Source organism: Phlebotomus argentipes, unplaced genomic scaffold, assembly GCF_947086385.1.
Source record: "Phlebotomus argentipes unplaced genomic scaffold, Phlebotomus argentipes genome assembly contig_5, whole genome shotgun sequence".
Lineage (NCBI taxonomy): Eukaryota > Metazoa > Arthropoda > Insecta > Diptera > Psychodidae > Phlebotomus > Phlebotomus argentipes.
In genome coordinates, this window is record NW_026776165.1 from 12,678,010 (window position 1) to 12,692,074 (window position 14,065).

Below are 14,065 nucleotides of genomic sequence, written 5' to 3' on the forward strand. Positions count from 1 at the left end.
AAAAAGGCCCCGAGAGATGAAGTGAGATAGACTTCATCCTTCATGAACGTGTGTTCACCTCATGCGGAACGTGAGCCGAGAACGTGGATCACTGAAAAATGGCCCAGAGACACGCTTTTCCCGCTTATGTCTTTTCTAGACTGTACTTTATGCACATATGCAGACGAGAATGTCTTGACGCCGATTGAGTTTGCTGATCAAATTGTCACTTGTGACACTGGATCCGCTGGACAGTAATTATGCTAATTGAGTAATATAATTATGAATCCTCGAAGGGTCCTCGTGAAGGTGAAAAACGGTTTGATTTGGCGCGAAGAATCCTCCCACGGTATTTCACCAACGGTTTCTCTACCTGACCGTTGAGCATCATCCCGCTCGCAATGGCAGGAAAGTCGAACAAGTGTTCAATATCAATTTACATGTGAATCACAACCCCTGAGTGTGCATAAACGGAGCTCTCTCAGGTAAGATTTCCCCCATGAATTCATCCTCGAGGAAGACGACAGACCCTCAAGTGCAAAGCAGAGGAGCGGAGAGAGAGTCCGACAATGCTTTTTAAATATATAAAAATCACCCTCTCTCGTTAACGGTGGCAGGTGCGCGGATCCACACTGAGAGAGGCCTCATATGTTGAACGGTATGGGAACCCGGGGTTGGTTCTGTTTCCCACGGAATCAAGAAGCAGCACACATGCACAAACACTGTCATGGATTGCCGATCGTCAGTGATGATGGGGAAGAAGAAGGGCAAGCCGAGCACAAAAAAAAAGACAGAGGGAACAACGATGAGGGAATTTATATTGAGAGCTGAGAAAAAGTATATAATAATAATGATATTGGGACTTTGCCTCCAAACACGTGCACCTGGCGTCAGTTCGCACGACTCTGCTCAGCATCTCGCCTCGCCTGCGGGATGCGGAGGACGCTCTCTCCGGACCCTTGCCCAGAATGTGACCAGCATGCGTGATTCGTGTGTCGCGCATCAATTCTCGGGGCTTCGCATTCCCTCACTTTGGTGCACAGGAATTGCCACCACTAAACTGTCAAGGATTTTTATCCCTTCACAAGTGACTCAATAACTAGATTTAATCTTATGTTAGCAGAAATTTTAGTAGAAATCTTAAGGCTTTGTGCTGAGAAGAATATCAAGAAAATCAGAGGATTTCAAGTGTAATTTTGCAATTTTCTGCAAGAAAATAATATTTTTGAGTGTTTAATAATAACGTATACTGAGAAAAACTGCACAAACTCTCCACTTTCTTCTAACCCATTCTTAACATAGATAATTTTAAGAAAATGTTAACCTTTTCGTAATATTTCAGGCACTCAATGATTCGTTCTTAGGATCTTTTTTTCATTCGAAACTCAATCACTTAAGCCTCTGTGTACGGCAAAGAGTCCATTGATTATCCCCCTGGTGTTTTGCAGACAATTTAATTTCGCGACGCGAACATTATATATGTTTTTGTTGGTGGCAGAAAAAGCGACGAAGGAGGAAACGATGAAGTGTCCGCAGAAAAAGGGGGACATTTGTGTCAAGGTCACGAAGGGTGGGACATTTCCGCACCGCGTCCCACCCGTTTTTGCCGTTCGCGAGACAATTTGCATGATCAGCATTTATGAAGTTTATACGAATGTGCAATTGGGGACAATTTCCTGTGCTTTTCGCCACACACGCAACTTTTTCTCAGAAAGTGGAAGACACATGTGAGTGCAATTAAATTTAAATGATTCCAAGCCATCCTCACCTTGCTTATTTCCCACAGTTGCACCCGAATCTCGTGTGGCAGGAAGTCAATTGTCATTTTGGACCTCGTAAATTGCGCTCGGACGAGAAGAGGAGATGAGTTAATTGAGACGAAGAGGATCTGATGGAGTGTGATTTACAAGGGCGCGCTTTGGAGGCTCTTTTTCCCCTGTTCATGCCATCGGTTTCAGGGGTGGCAGCGGATGATATAATATCCTGCCTGAGCGTCCGTGAAATTAATTTGACTCACGCTTAACCCCATATAGAAGTGCATCCAAGGTTGAGGGATAATCAAAACAACATAAACCTTGACTCTCCACGATCGCATCCAAATGGCTGGAGAGGCGCATTTTTCTGGGACTGCGCGCTGTAACATTGTAATAAAGCCACTCCACAATAAATTAACAATATTTTTTCACCGCTGTTGTTTGTACTTTTTTTTTGCTGTCCCTCACAATGCACAGTGTTTGTCGTGGTATAATTTCTGTAACAGCGTGAGAAATAAAGGCAGGTGTACGAATGCACTAAGAAGAATAATCTCTCTCTCTCGCTGCGGTCGTCTTTCGGGAAGTGCGCAGAGAGAGAGAGGCAAAAAGCGTCCGAGCGAAAAGAGAGATGATTTACAAAATAAAATACCTACAGGGGAAAATGGAGGAAAAAATGATGAGACAAACCCATGCACACACCTGAGCTGACGGGAAGACGCGCGGGGCGAAGGATTGGCGTCACTGAAAACCCGTCCGCAAATGCAAAACATCGCAAGCACGACCGACACGTGTGACTTTGACTTCTGCGATCTTGCCTCCAGGACACGAATTCACGCTCACGCAGCCTTGGTGCTGATATTTAATGGCAATCTGATGGTAAATTAATGAAAAGTGCAATTTAGGGGTAAGTGGGGCAGCTTCAGATTGAAAATGCTGTTCCAACTTTAGGATTTTTTCTTGAAAAATCGGCTGAATATATTGAAATAATCACAACGCTCAAATAAACTCTCGTCTATTGAGCTTCAGAAAATGCCTTTCATTGGGCATTAAAACTGATCCTTTTTCCTCTAAAGGAGAATGAAAATAATATTGTAATTTATCTGAAACTGCCCCGCACGGGGATGTTTCGGATTGCTCTGGGGCAGTTTCGGATTTTCACTGATATTTACCATAAATTCCATTGTGGAATTGTCGAATCGCGGGCAAATAATCACTTTGGTTTCTAATCTACGCACTAAAACTGTTTAATTCCCTAAAAATCGCCTTTAAATTACTATTTTCGCGACTTTTCTGGACCCTTGCACGTACTGTCAAAATGTCTGAGCGAAAAGCAAGTTGCCCGTCATTTTTCCTGTATCGCAACGCCACCATGCGTCAGTGGTGGCAACTTGACGCGCCGCGAAAATGTGCTTCTCGAAATTTCTGCTCTAATCAGTGATTTTCGCGTGTATTTTCTCACTTTTCCACTAAGAAGTCGTTTAACGTGATGAAGCAATGCAGCACAGAACGGCACTTTGTGAAAAATCTTCAATATTTGCCACAAGAAAATTTCGACCGTGATGTTGCGTCAGACTGTCAGAGCGCGCTGTTGTCAGTCCGTGGCGATCCGAAACTGCCCCGTGTGCAGTGTTTGTGCATTTTCCACCACCCACTGAAAAGGCCGTGCCAAGGAGGAAAAGTTCGGGCATATTTAGAATCTCTACTTAATTCTCAATAACCTTTGATTGTGTTTCACGCGAATTGTGGCTTTTTTAATGGAGAAAACACGCAATCAATTCGGCAGCAAAATTCTAGTTTGTGAGTGATTTTCAATTTTCACTTATTTTATCTAAACAGTCAAGGCAATCCTGTGCAAATTTTCGTCAATTGTAGTCCTTAAGGACTACAAACATTGTGTGAAGACCAGGAATTTATTCATGTAAAAATCACTGAGAAAATTAAGAAATCTGAAGCTGCCCCAATCTGAAACTGCCCCATTTACCCCTATACTCATTTATTGTCTAAAATTTCCTTATGATTTCCAATACTTTTGTTTCTTTACATGTAATCATAAAAAAGACAAAGAAGCTTTTTGCAGCTTTTTGTGCTTTTTATTTAATTATCAAATTGCTTTCCTTTCGAAAAGTTCTTACACAGATTTTTAATAAACAATTCTTAATTTTCTTGGGGGCAGAAAATTTACAAATCTAAAGAATGATCCGAAATCGCTTTTCAGAATGGTAAAATATCATTTCTCAGTCTTTGATTGAGCAAAACGCCGAGCTTTTGATGTTACTTTCCGTCGATTGAGCTTCAGTGCAGGCGATCGAGAGACAATTTAAAGTAATTATTCGACCGTGGATTTCTCAATTTTCGCCCCGATGACAAAGTGCGAGTGTAGCATAATTGAATTTTCATTTAATTAAGGTTCCACTTTTTCTGTTCCACGGTCAATTCAATAAATCTCTCAGATGCAGTCAGCATGCAGATTTGATGGGTGTCTTGAGGAGACGAGTAATTTTGCAAGTCTGCGTGTTCAATGTAGACGTTTATCGATGCATTCAATCAAAATTAAGAGCGATAATTTATTTGTATTTTCGGAGAATGAATAAAAGATGTAATGTTAACATTTATTGAGAATAAAAACTGACCTTAATTATTATATTTATTTCTTTGCAAGTCGTCTAATGTTCAGGATGGTTGTGATTGAAGAAAGTTTATGTGAATCCTTTATTAATGCCTTTATTGCCTTCTTCTGAAGTAACAGAAGCAGAAGAACCGCAAATGCAGTGAAAACTTTCTACTTAAGCACAAATTTTAAAACAATCTTGAGAAGATATATTTAAATTAATTCACAGTGGAAAGAAAGGAAACTTTGCGTTTTATCATGTAATCGATTGACCATCAATTTCTCTTTAATGCAATTATGCATAAACTCGTTAATATATGCGTACCGTTATTGGACAACCGCGCATTCGAAGGGATGAAAAGTGCAGAGAGTTCTTTTTATTTCTTTAACTGGCGCACAAATGGACCCTTATTCGGGGCCAATTGCGGAGGAAGACCCTGCAATCTTGATAATCACTCGAAAGTGAACAAGATAAGTACACCCCAATGAAATTATAATGAAGATCTCCTCATTTCGCCATTGATATAATCAAATTAAATCGACTGATGCGATTTATCCAGTCAAAAGAGCCTCATTTTGAGTCTGAAGCGTCTGAATAGAAAGTGGCCGCGGAGTTTTCGTGATGTGTGATTTTCTCACCCCAATTTTCTTGCCAGGCTCACCGTTAATCCCATGCCAAGGAGGAGATAATGTGATCAGAAATGTTGTACAGCTCAGCAGAAGTATTAGGATGTGAAAGTTACACTTCTGTATTAATAACATCTTAGAATAGAAATTATATTGTATAAGATAACAATAAAATTACCAGGACATTTGCCAGAATATCATTGATTTCATTCCCGCTAATTGATTTTTTTATTATTTTACACACAGTCGATGCGGTCTAAGGTTTTGGGAAGTGTTGGAATTATTCTTCACACAAATGTACAGATTTAAGCCGTACTATCTTCCCCTTGTCGCATGCAATATGTATGCGCGATGGAAATGGGAAAGAGCAGCGCTGAGATGTCTTTGGCAGCACAGAGAAGTGGAATTGATCGCGCGTCTTGAAAGTGTCCAATGCAAGTGTGGCGTCTCGAATGCGTCAATTACGAGATAATCTTGTATTTTTCAGCGCACTCCGTCCCGAATTAACCTCATTCGCGCAAGACAAGGTCTTATTGAATGATAATTATCTCCTCTTGGGCGTCTCGCACCCAAAGTGGCCACATTATTCCTGTCAATTATAAATTGTCGTGCTTCTTTTTCGCCTTCACTTTTTCTCATACATGTTTTGCCATGCCAAATGCCCAAGAGTGTCTCTCTTTTACCCAGGGATGTGTCACACAGCGCTCAGGCGTGAATTGTGCTCCATTAATAAAGAGAAAGTCTTCACAGCCATCAGGGATTGAGAGTCCTCGCGCTGATGCGGTTCAATTTTTAATTAAGGTTTCGCGCTGTTTCTCTGTGCCAATTCCCTCCGCCAGTGTTAAACAATCACAGTTTGTGTCAGTGTAACTCCAGGTGCACAATAAATCGATTTATGTTTCTTTAATGCTAATTGTGTGCGATGCGAAGAAATCCAACCGCAGAGACATAAGAGATTAAATTGAAGGCAATTAAAGTGAGGCATCAAGATGAATAATTCCATCTCTTGCCAACATCCGGTGAAATACTCAATGCCCACCCTTCATTATAATGTATATTTAATGGCTTCTTCGCCATGGCGAGGAAAGGATGCGCGCGCGCTCTCTCTCTCCGCACAAGGACACGAAGTGTTGCGCAGATTTGTATGTCATTACTTTGCCGCGAACACACACACACACACACTTCTTTCCGCCGAATCGCAATCCAATCACGGATTTTCGCCTTAATCTCCACCGTTCCGGAGATTTCTTTTTGCTCCCTCAAACCGCTTTCAGCCTTCTTTCACCAACACGGACCCTCGCGCCGATTGGATGGCTTATTTTGGACTTTTATGCTCTCGAGGAGCCAATCATTAACTGCGGTGATGGCGATTTTTCTGTGTTGTTAATGCCGATGTGCGATGATTATGGTTTGGCAAAGGAGAAGTTGCACAAACTAACTAAATTATAAGATCTTTCTAGATTTATTTATTCACAATCTCTCTGCCAACTCTTGTGCTGTGCAGAGTTTAAATTTTTCCAGTCTCTCGAGATTGTCCTCAAGATTAAACACGTGTGCATTTTTGCTTCTGAAAAGCATTTAATACAAAAATATCCATGAAATTTTGCTGACGATCGCGCAAGATTGCGCGAATGCGATGACAGAGAAAAAGTGTGTAAATTGAGACAGAAGAGGAGGCAATATATATAGTGATTAGTCAACAGGAAGTGTGATCGTCATCTTCATTAATTTTTGTCCACATGCAGAGATGCTGTTGTGCTGAAAGATCCAGCGATAAGAGGAGGAAAGACAAATAAATAGAAGGTCTGAATTTGTGAAATGTCCAATCTGTTTCCTGTCCACGGACAAGAATGTTAATTACTCCATCTCAAACTTGAGATCAATGAGAGGAAGACACTGAAGTGGATCTTCGGCGGCCAGAGAAACGCGCGTGTGTTCGTGGCGAAAGTTGATCTATTGAGCAGTTCTTTCTCCAAGAAATGGTGCAACTTGATAAATTCACGCTCTCGAAATCTACATTTTAATGCTCATGATATTGAGATTGGGGGAAAAAATGACGCGATCGAGAGTGATCTTGGGCGATCAAGAGGCTCAGAGAGGAATTGTGGAGGTAAAAAAGCAATCCCAGAGACATCAATTCAATTTCCAATTATACCTTCATTATGCAAATTTTTACTTTTATGTTTCATGCCCGTGAAACTCTCCTCAGTTCTAATTTGTGGGCCAAAATCGCCGTGTGTGGTCCATTCACTGAGCATGAGCTGCGCGGAGAAAAAAAGCAGCGCCCATTCAGAGAAACCATGAGAGTGCTTATGGTCAGGGAACATCGAGAAACTCTTAATTATTGCGCCTATAAAATTTACACAGTTCATTGATTAATTGGGCGACATCATCCTGGAGTTAATTGATTTTTTATTGGTGCAACTCTTGCAATGCTCTCTATGGCTAACACGTGGAGCAGCTTTTTGGCAATCGCCGAGGGAAAGACAATTTGGCTGTATCTTTCATGACTCTTTGCCTTGCTCTTTGCTGTGGTGCAATTAGTAATTCACGACGCGATTCAACATACTGAATCTTGTCTTAATCTTCGGTAACTTAAGAGATTTGCCATTCAACGTAACGATAAGATGTCAAAATTCGTGAAAAATATAAAAAGATCCGTCAATAAATGTTTTCAAGTTGAACATGAGTCTGTTTATTTGATGGAAAATGGTAAATCGGATATGAATTCGAATGAAATCATCAATGCTCTAAACGTCAGAATCTTATAATGTAAAATTGACACATTACCATTATTGAAATTTGAACGAAAATGTTGAGTTCCTTTATTGGTTTGCTCTAAAATACGTTGAATTGGCTGTTTTTCGAATAAAAGCCAATGAAAAGAATGAATATTGCTTTTTTCACATCTTCGCAACACTTTTTGAGTTGTACATCACTTTCAACCGTAATATCTACGCCTTGGCAATCGCATTTTTTTTTTTTGGCACTTCCCATTCATCTTGTGTGGAAAAGAGATCATCTGGCGAGAGACAAGAAATGTTCACGTGTCTCTGCAATCTTGGCATTTGAAATGATCTTTCTCACTTTTGGCGTCCATTGAGGAAAAAGCTCGCTGGGGATCTTTTACTGACGCTCGGTTAGCATGAGGAGAAAGAAAAAAGATCCAGTCCAACTAATTACACACTTCCCGGCCAAATTGCTCCTCATTTTGGAGATTTATGCCACTGTCAGATCATCGTCTTTTTTCCCATCTCCGCACCATGGAGATTCAGCCTCTGAATGCCAAATCCAAATGAGATTCCGCCGGATTAATAAAAGTCGCCTATTTGATTAATTGTGAAACTCTGCAAATATCTTTTGGTCACCTTCTGCAATTTCCGCCCAATCGATCCATTTGACATATCGCGCTCTCACTCTGGTGGATGCTTTCAGCAGGTCTTTTATTGCCACTTAATTGGTGGGACAATTCACAAGGTTAATTTTATCACAGCACGATCTGTATTTCTGCAACTCATAAATTTTATTGTTGCCTCCAATTTGGGGCACGATTCAATTTTCACACACAATTCTTATTTGATGCGCGGCAGAGTACAAAAAGTTGCCTATTTATTCAGCCATTTTCGACTTGTATGTGCAGAAAGTGAAATTTGCACTGTGAATTTTTAATAGCCAAGATGGATTTTGATGTAAGAGATTTGATCAAACGTTGCACTTTCATATTGAACCAACAAGTCAATGAAAAGTTCAGCATTTGTATTTTTACATAAACCTCCAAAAATATTAATTCTTATGATTAAGATAAAAATATAGCAAGTCATTGGCTAAATAAAATCATTTTCTTTCCAAAAATTGTCACTATTCTGCATCTTTGAAGTTAAGAAATACTTCAAATTGTACAAGAACTGACATAACTTCAAAAATAACTGAGAAATGTAAGTTTTTCAAAGTGTTATGAAATTTGAAGTCAATTTTTTGAGGTGTCAGGAAGTCGATCAAAGAACTACAAATTGTGAATGCTCTTCATTTCTATTCTACAATCTATCCTTGGTTATATATCACAGCTGATCCTCTTTGGCCATAATCTTAGCCATTGGTGAAGTAGAGATCGCCAATCGACAGACACGAGCCCAAATCCCAACTTCCGGTCTCGCAATCCATGAAATCTTTCAAGTTCCCCTGTAATTGAACTCTACATTGACAAATTGCGAGCATGAAACGAGAAAGAATGACGCGAGGAGTGAGAAAATGATCACAAGATCACGACTGAAAGATCATTTCCACAAAGAGCCCCAATTTGAGTGAGCGATGGTGTGATTGTCGCGCTCGTGGTGTCTCATATTAGCATTAATTTTTATTGTTATTATCACTCTGATTGTGCGCTTAAATTGGTGGTGATGGCAAGACCCGGGAACTGAGCGGCGCGATCTGACCAATTTGACGAGAGTGTGTGCAATGGCGCAACAATGCCGGAGCGCAGAGCACGAGATGCACCCGTCTGTGCCCTATTCGTGGCCCCACGGCAATTGCGCCTCCATGTCGTGTGGTGAAGTCTCTTTTTTTTCTGTAATTCCACTCGAGTCCACTCTCCAGAGATTGAGTATGCCGACAGTGTACGAATTGTTTTGGGAATGCCTCCGTATGCCAGTTCTCACGCGTGTTAATTGTTTGTGGTTGGCTTGTTTCTCATTACAATTCGCGCGTTCCAGCGCTCTTCTCCTCCGCAACACCATAATTTGATCATGCCGACCGATCGCGATCCGCACGTTGCAGCGGCCAAATGGATATCCAATTGATTGAGCACACTGCCGCTAATCCCTCGCATGAGCAGCCGCGGATCGCCTGACGAGATTCCGTGGGTGAGGATCACGCGCTGGCAAATAGAGTGACAACACGCCGAACTGACAGTCGTGCGAATTTAACGTAACATCCAGTCCCTCATCTTTAATTCCGGTTTAATCGATTTGTGGTCAAATACCCTAGTTTTGGTGTGGTAAATTACAAATAATAAGTCATTTATTTGTTTTATTTGCAACCGTCAAATTTTGAATTCAAAATAATTCTTTTAAATCTCTTTTAAATCTTTCTTACAATGTTTTCTAGTTGTTCTTGCTCGATATTCAAATATCGAAGTCTGTGCGACTTGATGAGGCTTCTTCTCTTTCTCATTTCTCACCAGTTGAGATGCGATCATGATCAACAAAGGTGATCAGCGATGGAAAGATGTATAATTTTGGGATGCATGTGCGCGGTGACACGCAAAAAGGCCTCAATTTTCCGCCCCTTCCCGCCAAGGCGACAGTTTTGTACGCGAAAATCCCTTTCATTCACAATTTTCCACGTACCGTCAATGGCAATTGATGGCGACCGCTAAATACGCACTCCTCGGGCCAAACGCACACCTGTCGCACGTTCCCACGACTCGATTCTGTCGAGTGACTGCACAAGAGCGCGATAATACTCCGGATGTGACGTTGCGACACACTCGCCACTTCTTTTGCACATCATCCTCCAACTCGTTTGACGGAAAATCTCACTCAATTTTTCCGCCGTCATGCAATGGGGCGACTTAGAATCCACACACGCCATTGTGCTAATGTGTCTCTCCGCAAGCTCTTTGCGCGATTGTGTCGCTGAAAAGTGTCGCTCGGCGTGTCTCTTTATAGGTGTCAACCTGATTTGCCCGCGGGGAAATTTATTGATTTCAGTTTGGGGTCTGTAAATTAAATTTAAAGAGGTATGACGGTAATTTTCGATTCACTTTTTGTCGTGCACTCTTTTCAATTAAATTCTCATGGGAGCGTCAGAAGTCTTCCTCTGGCGTGCATTTCATCATGATTCTCTCCTAAGCAAATTAATTGGATTCTCATTTCGATGGGCAGCGCGGCAAGAGCTGCGAGAGAGTTAATTTGGGAAGTTGCTGTTATTGGAATGCGTCGCACTTCCTGGTTAATATGGCCTTTTTATCAAAAGCAATTTGAGTGTGAGAATTAAGCTTTACTGTATGCAAATTGCTGCTAGAACATTACACTATATTTTCAATATTGATTGAAAATATATTGAGAACTCCAAGAGATATCCTGCCAAATACGACTTTAAATCCATATCTTATTAGATTAGATGTCAAATTATGTTTTATAAGAATGTGACAGGTCTTTGCAATGAACTTTTTAAAATAATTATCTAAAAGAAACTTAATATTATATAAAAAGAACCATAAATTAAAGCAGACACTTAAATCATCAACATAGTTTATCTATTTGATATCTTTTTTTCTAACTTGTTTTCGAAATATCCTTCGTTTATTAATTATAAGACAAGATTTGTATAGTTGAGTAGGACTTTTCAAAACTGTTTTGCGTTTTTATGCATTATTATTAAATGATATCATATAAATTGACAATATTTCGCAAATGATTCTCCTTCCTTTTCTTCTGAAAACACTAAAAGTCGTCCAGCTGAATGCGGACGTCTTGTGCATCTTCCGACCTCGTGATCTCTTCCTTTTCAGGGCGAGACGATGCGCCTTTGTCGCCCTCCTTGAGATTCCCCTCGTGTGGCAGGCTCATGCTGAAGCTATTCATCGACTGAGTTCCCCTGCTTTGCTATTCCGTGCGCCCGTTTTTGTCCCTCCGCGTGTTCAGTACACCCGGAATGTTTCACAATTGACTGCTTTTTCGATTCGGCGGCAGAAGCCCGAGAGTGTGGGAATTTGTAGGATTGCCGGAGAGACTTTCCCACGACGATTTTGTACACACACTCGCGCTCTGGAGTTTCCATTCCATCAGGGCGCAACGTGTTATTGTTCTCCCTGGGCTTTCAGAGCGACCTTTTGTGCGTCTGCACACGAAACTTCCTTTGCGTGTGACGAATCGTGTCGCTTCCTTTCTGGTCAGGATCGTGCGCACAATCCGCGTGGCGGACACGAGATGCGCCATCGGCCAAGGAAGATACGATCGGGATTTGGGGATGGAAATCAATTGAATTGAGATATCAAAGTGGTCTAATTACTAATAATCATCATTTTTCACTGGCGATCAAGTCACGGTCATTCATTCATTGCTGACACATCAGATCATGGGAGTGAGCGCGATCGCAAGATGATCGCGTTGTGAATGAAGCAATTTCTCGTACACTTTTTACCCATCGCCGCGTGTGTGTGCGCTTCGCGGCGTGAAAACACCGTGCAGCAGAGGGAGAGGCGCCGATCGCGTTGTCTCCCTTCGGTGCACGCATCGGAGGCGGAGCCAGCTGGAGAGTGAGACGGCCGAGTGATCCCCACTGCCGGCCGGATCGCCTGTGAAGTTATAAATATACGCTCGGCGCGACTATCCGCTGTATTCTGTGAGCATTCATAGTCGACGGACTATCTCTAGCTGTTGCGCGAGTGAATCTTTTGGCGGGAAGTGCGCGAGATTCCTGCGAAGGTGATCGACAACACGGTGAAGATTGCCACCCGACAGAGGATGGCACCAAATCACGGCTTCCTGCTGCAGAACACAATGGCAGAGCCTGTGTCGCGTACTTATCAGTACCGGAAGGTGATGAAGCCGATGCTGGAGCGCAAGAGGCGCGCCAGGATCAATCGCTGCCTGGACGAGTTGAAGGAGCTCATGACCGGAGCCTTGCAGACGGTAAGGAAGAGCTCATGAGTCCTGCATCCCACCAGATACTGACCGGACTGTCCTCTTTTCTCCTCCCCAGGAAGGTGAGAATGTGGCGAAGCTGGAGAAGGCAGATATCCTGGAACTCACCGTGCGGCATCTGCACAGCCTCCGGCGTCAGAACGCTCTGGCCGTGCGTCCGGAGCACACCTACGCCGACCGCTTCAAGGCCGGTTTCCGCCACTGCGCCGCCGAGGTCACGACGTTCCTCAGTGGCATGGATCAGGCCACGAGGATGCACCTGGCATCGCACCTCAGCGGCTGCATTCGGCGCCTGGACGTGGCGCAGCCGCCAGTGTGGGCGGCGCCGCGCCCCGCCTTCAAGACTCCACCGCCGGCGGCGCCACAGCAGGCGCACACACCGCCGGTGCAGGACGACCAGGCCGTGGAGCCGTGGCGTCCCTGGTGATCTCGCCCACCTCCTTCGCAGCTGCAAATCAACGTCTTCCACCTCGCGGGCGCGCCCGCGATTCGAGACAAAAGATGGCAAAGATATTGATCCCTGTGATATTGTTACCTTTCCTGATAACAAAAAAGCAACCGCGCGAGAGGCAATTGTGTGACCAAAAGGACACAAGGCGCTGCAAAGATGATCCACACAGTAAAGACGACAGAGCGATCAAAGATCATTCATTTTGCATTGCGATTTCTAGATTTAATATCAACTGTAAGGCATTTATTTATCATTTGTAGTATGTTAAGGACTTCTTTTTTTCCTGAAGGAGAAATAAAGAATTAATTGAGCAATAATTGATCTTGGCGCTTCATCACAATTTCGCTTTCCCCTTGAAATTTGTCCCGCGCCTCGTGACGTCTCGAGAGCGCACCGTGGGAACCAAAGACAGGTGGTCGGATGTTTTCCTTGCCGTCCGCCCGAGAAGAAGTGGAGAATGAGAGGCAGAAAGAGGCAGCATTATTAAATATACAAATTATATCGGTGGTGATTATTGAAATGAAGCCGAGGGAGTCGCAGTTAGTAAAGTTTACAATTTACAATCCATGCCCACTTGGCTGGGGTGTGAAGGAATGTGCGCGCATCAGCACAGCTTCTGGCCAAATGGCGCACTGAGAGAAAGAAGCTGACCGGAATTAGGACATTACAAGACATCTTTTGACAACAAAGTGCTTTGTGGTCTTGTTTTTAGTCGCAAGTCAAAGAGATTCTTTAAATTTACACATTATTATTATTATTATTTATTCAAATTAAATTTTCACATATAAATCTAAATGTTTTCGTTCTAAAAACAAACTTTCTGCTGTCAAAACTACTGAGATTTTTTATTTTTTCTTTGTCTCGAGAACTGAAAAGCAAAAGAATAAGCTAAAACCCAAAAGTACCCCAATTCAGGATGTTCTGGACTTACTTGCAAGCTTATTGTTCAGAAAAGTAATTCCCAGAATGCTCAAATCTTGTTCTAATTGCTTCTTCAGTG

At 42.4% G+C, this 14,065-nt stretch overlaps 1 protein-coding gene across 1 annotated transcript; it reads left to right on the forward strand.

Annotated features, from left to right (window-relative positions):
• The first annotated feature begins 12,308 nt into the window (after positions 1-12,308).
• On the forward strand, positions 12,309-13,373 carry LOC132265956 (enhancer of split mbeta protein-like). The gene is made up of 2 exons (XM_059766759.1): positions 12,309-12,602; positions 12,673-13,373. The coding sequence occupies exons 1-2, from the start codon at positions 12,435-12,437 to the stop codon at positions 13,039-13,041; spliced, it is 537 nt and encodes a 178-aa protein (XP_059622742.1). The 5' UTR covers positions 12,309-12,434; the 3' UTR covers positions 13,042-13,373.
• The last annotated feature ends 692 nt before the right edge of the window (positions 13,374-14,065 follow it).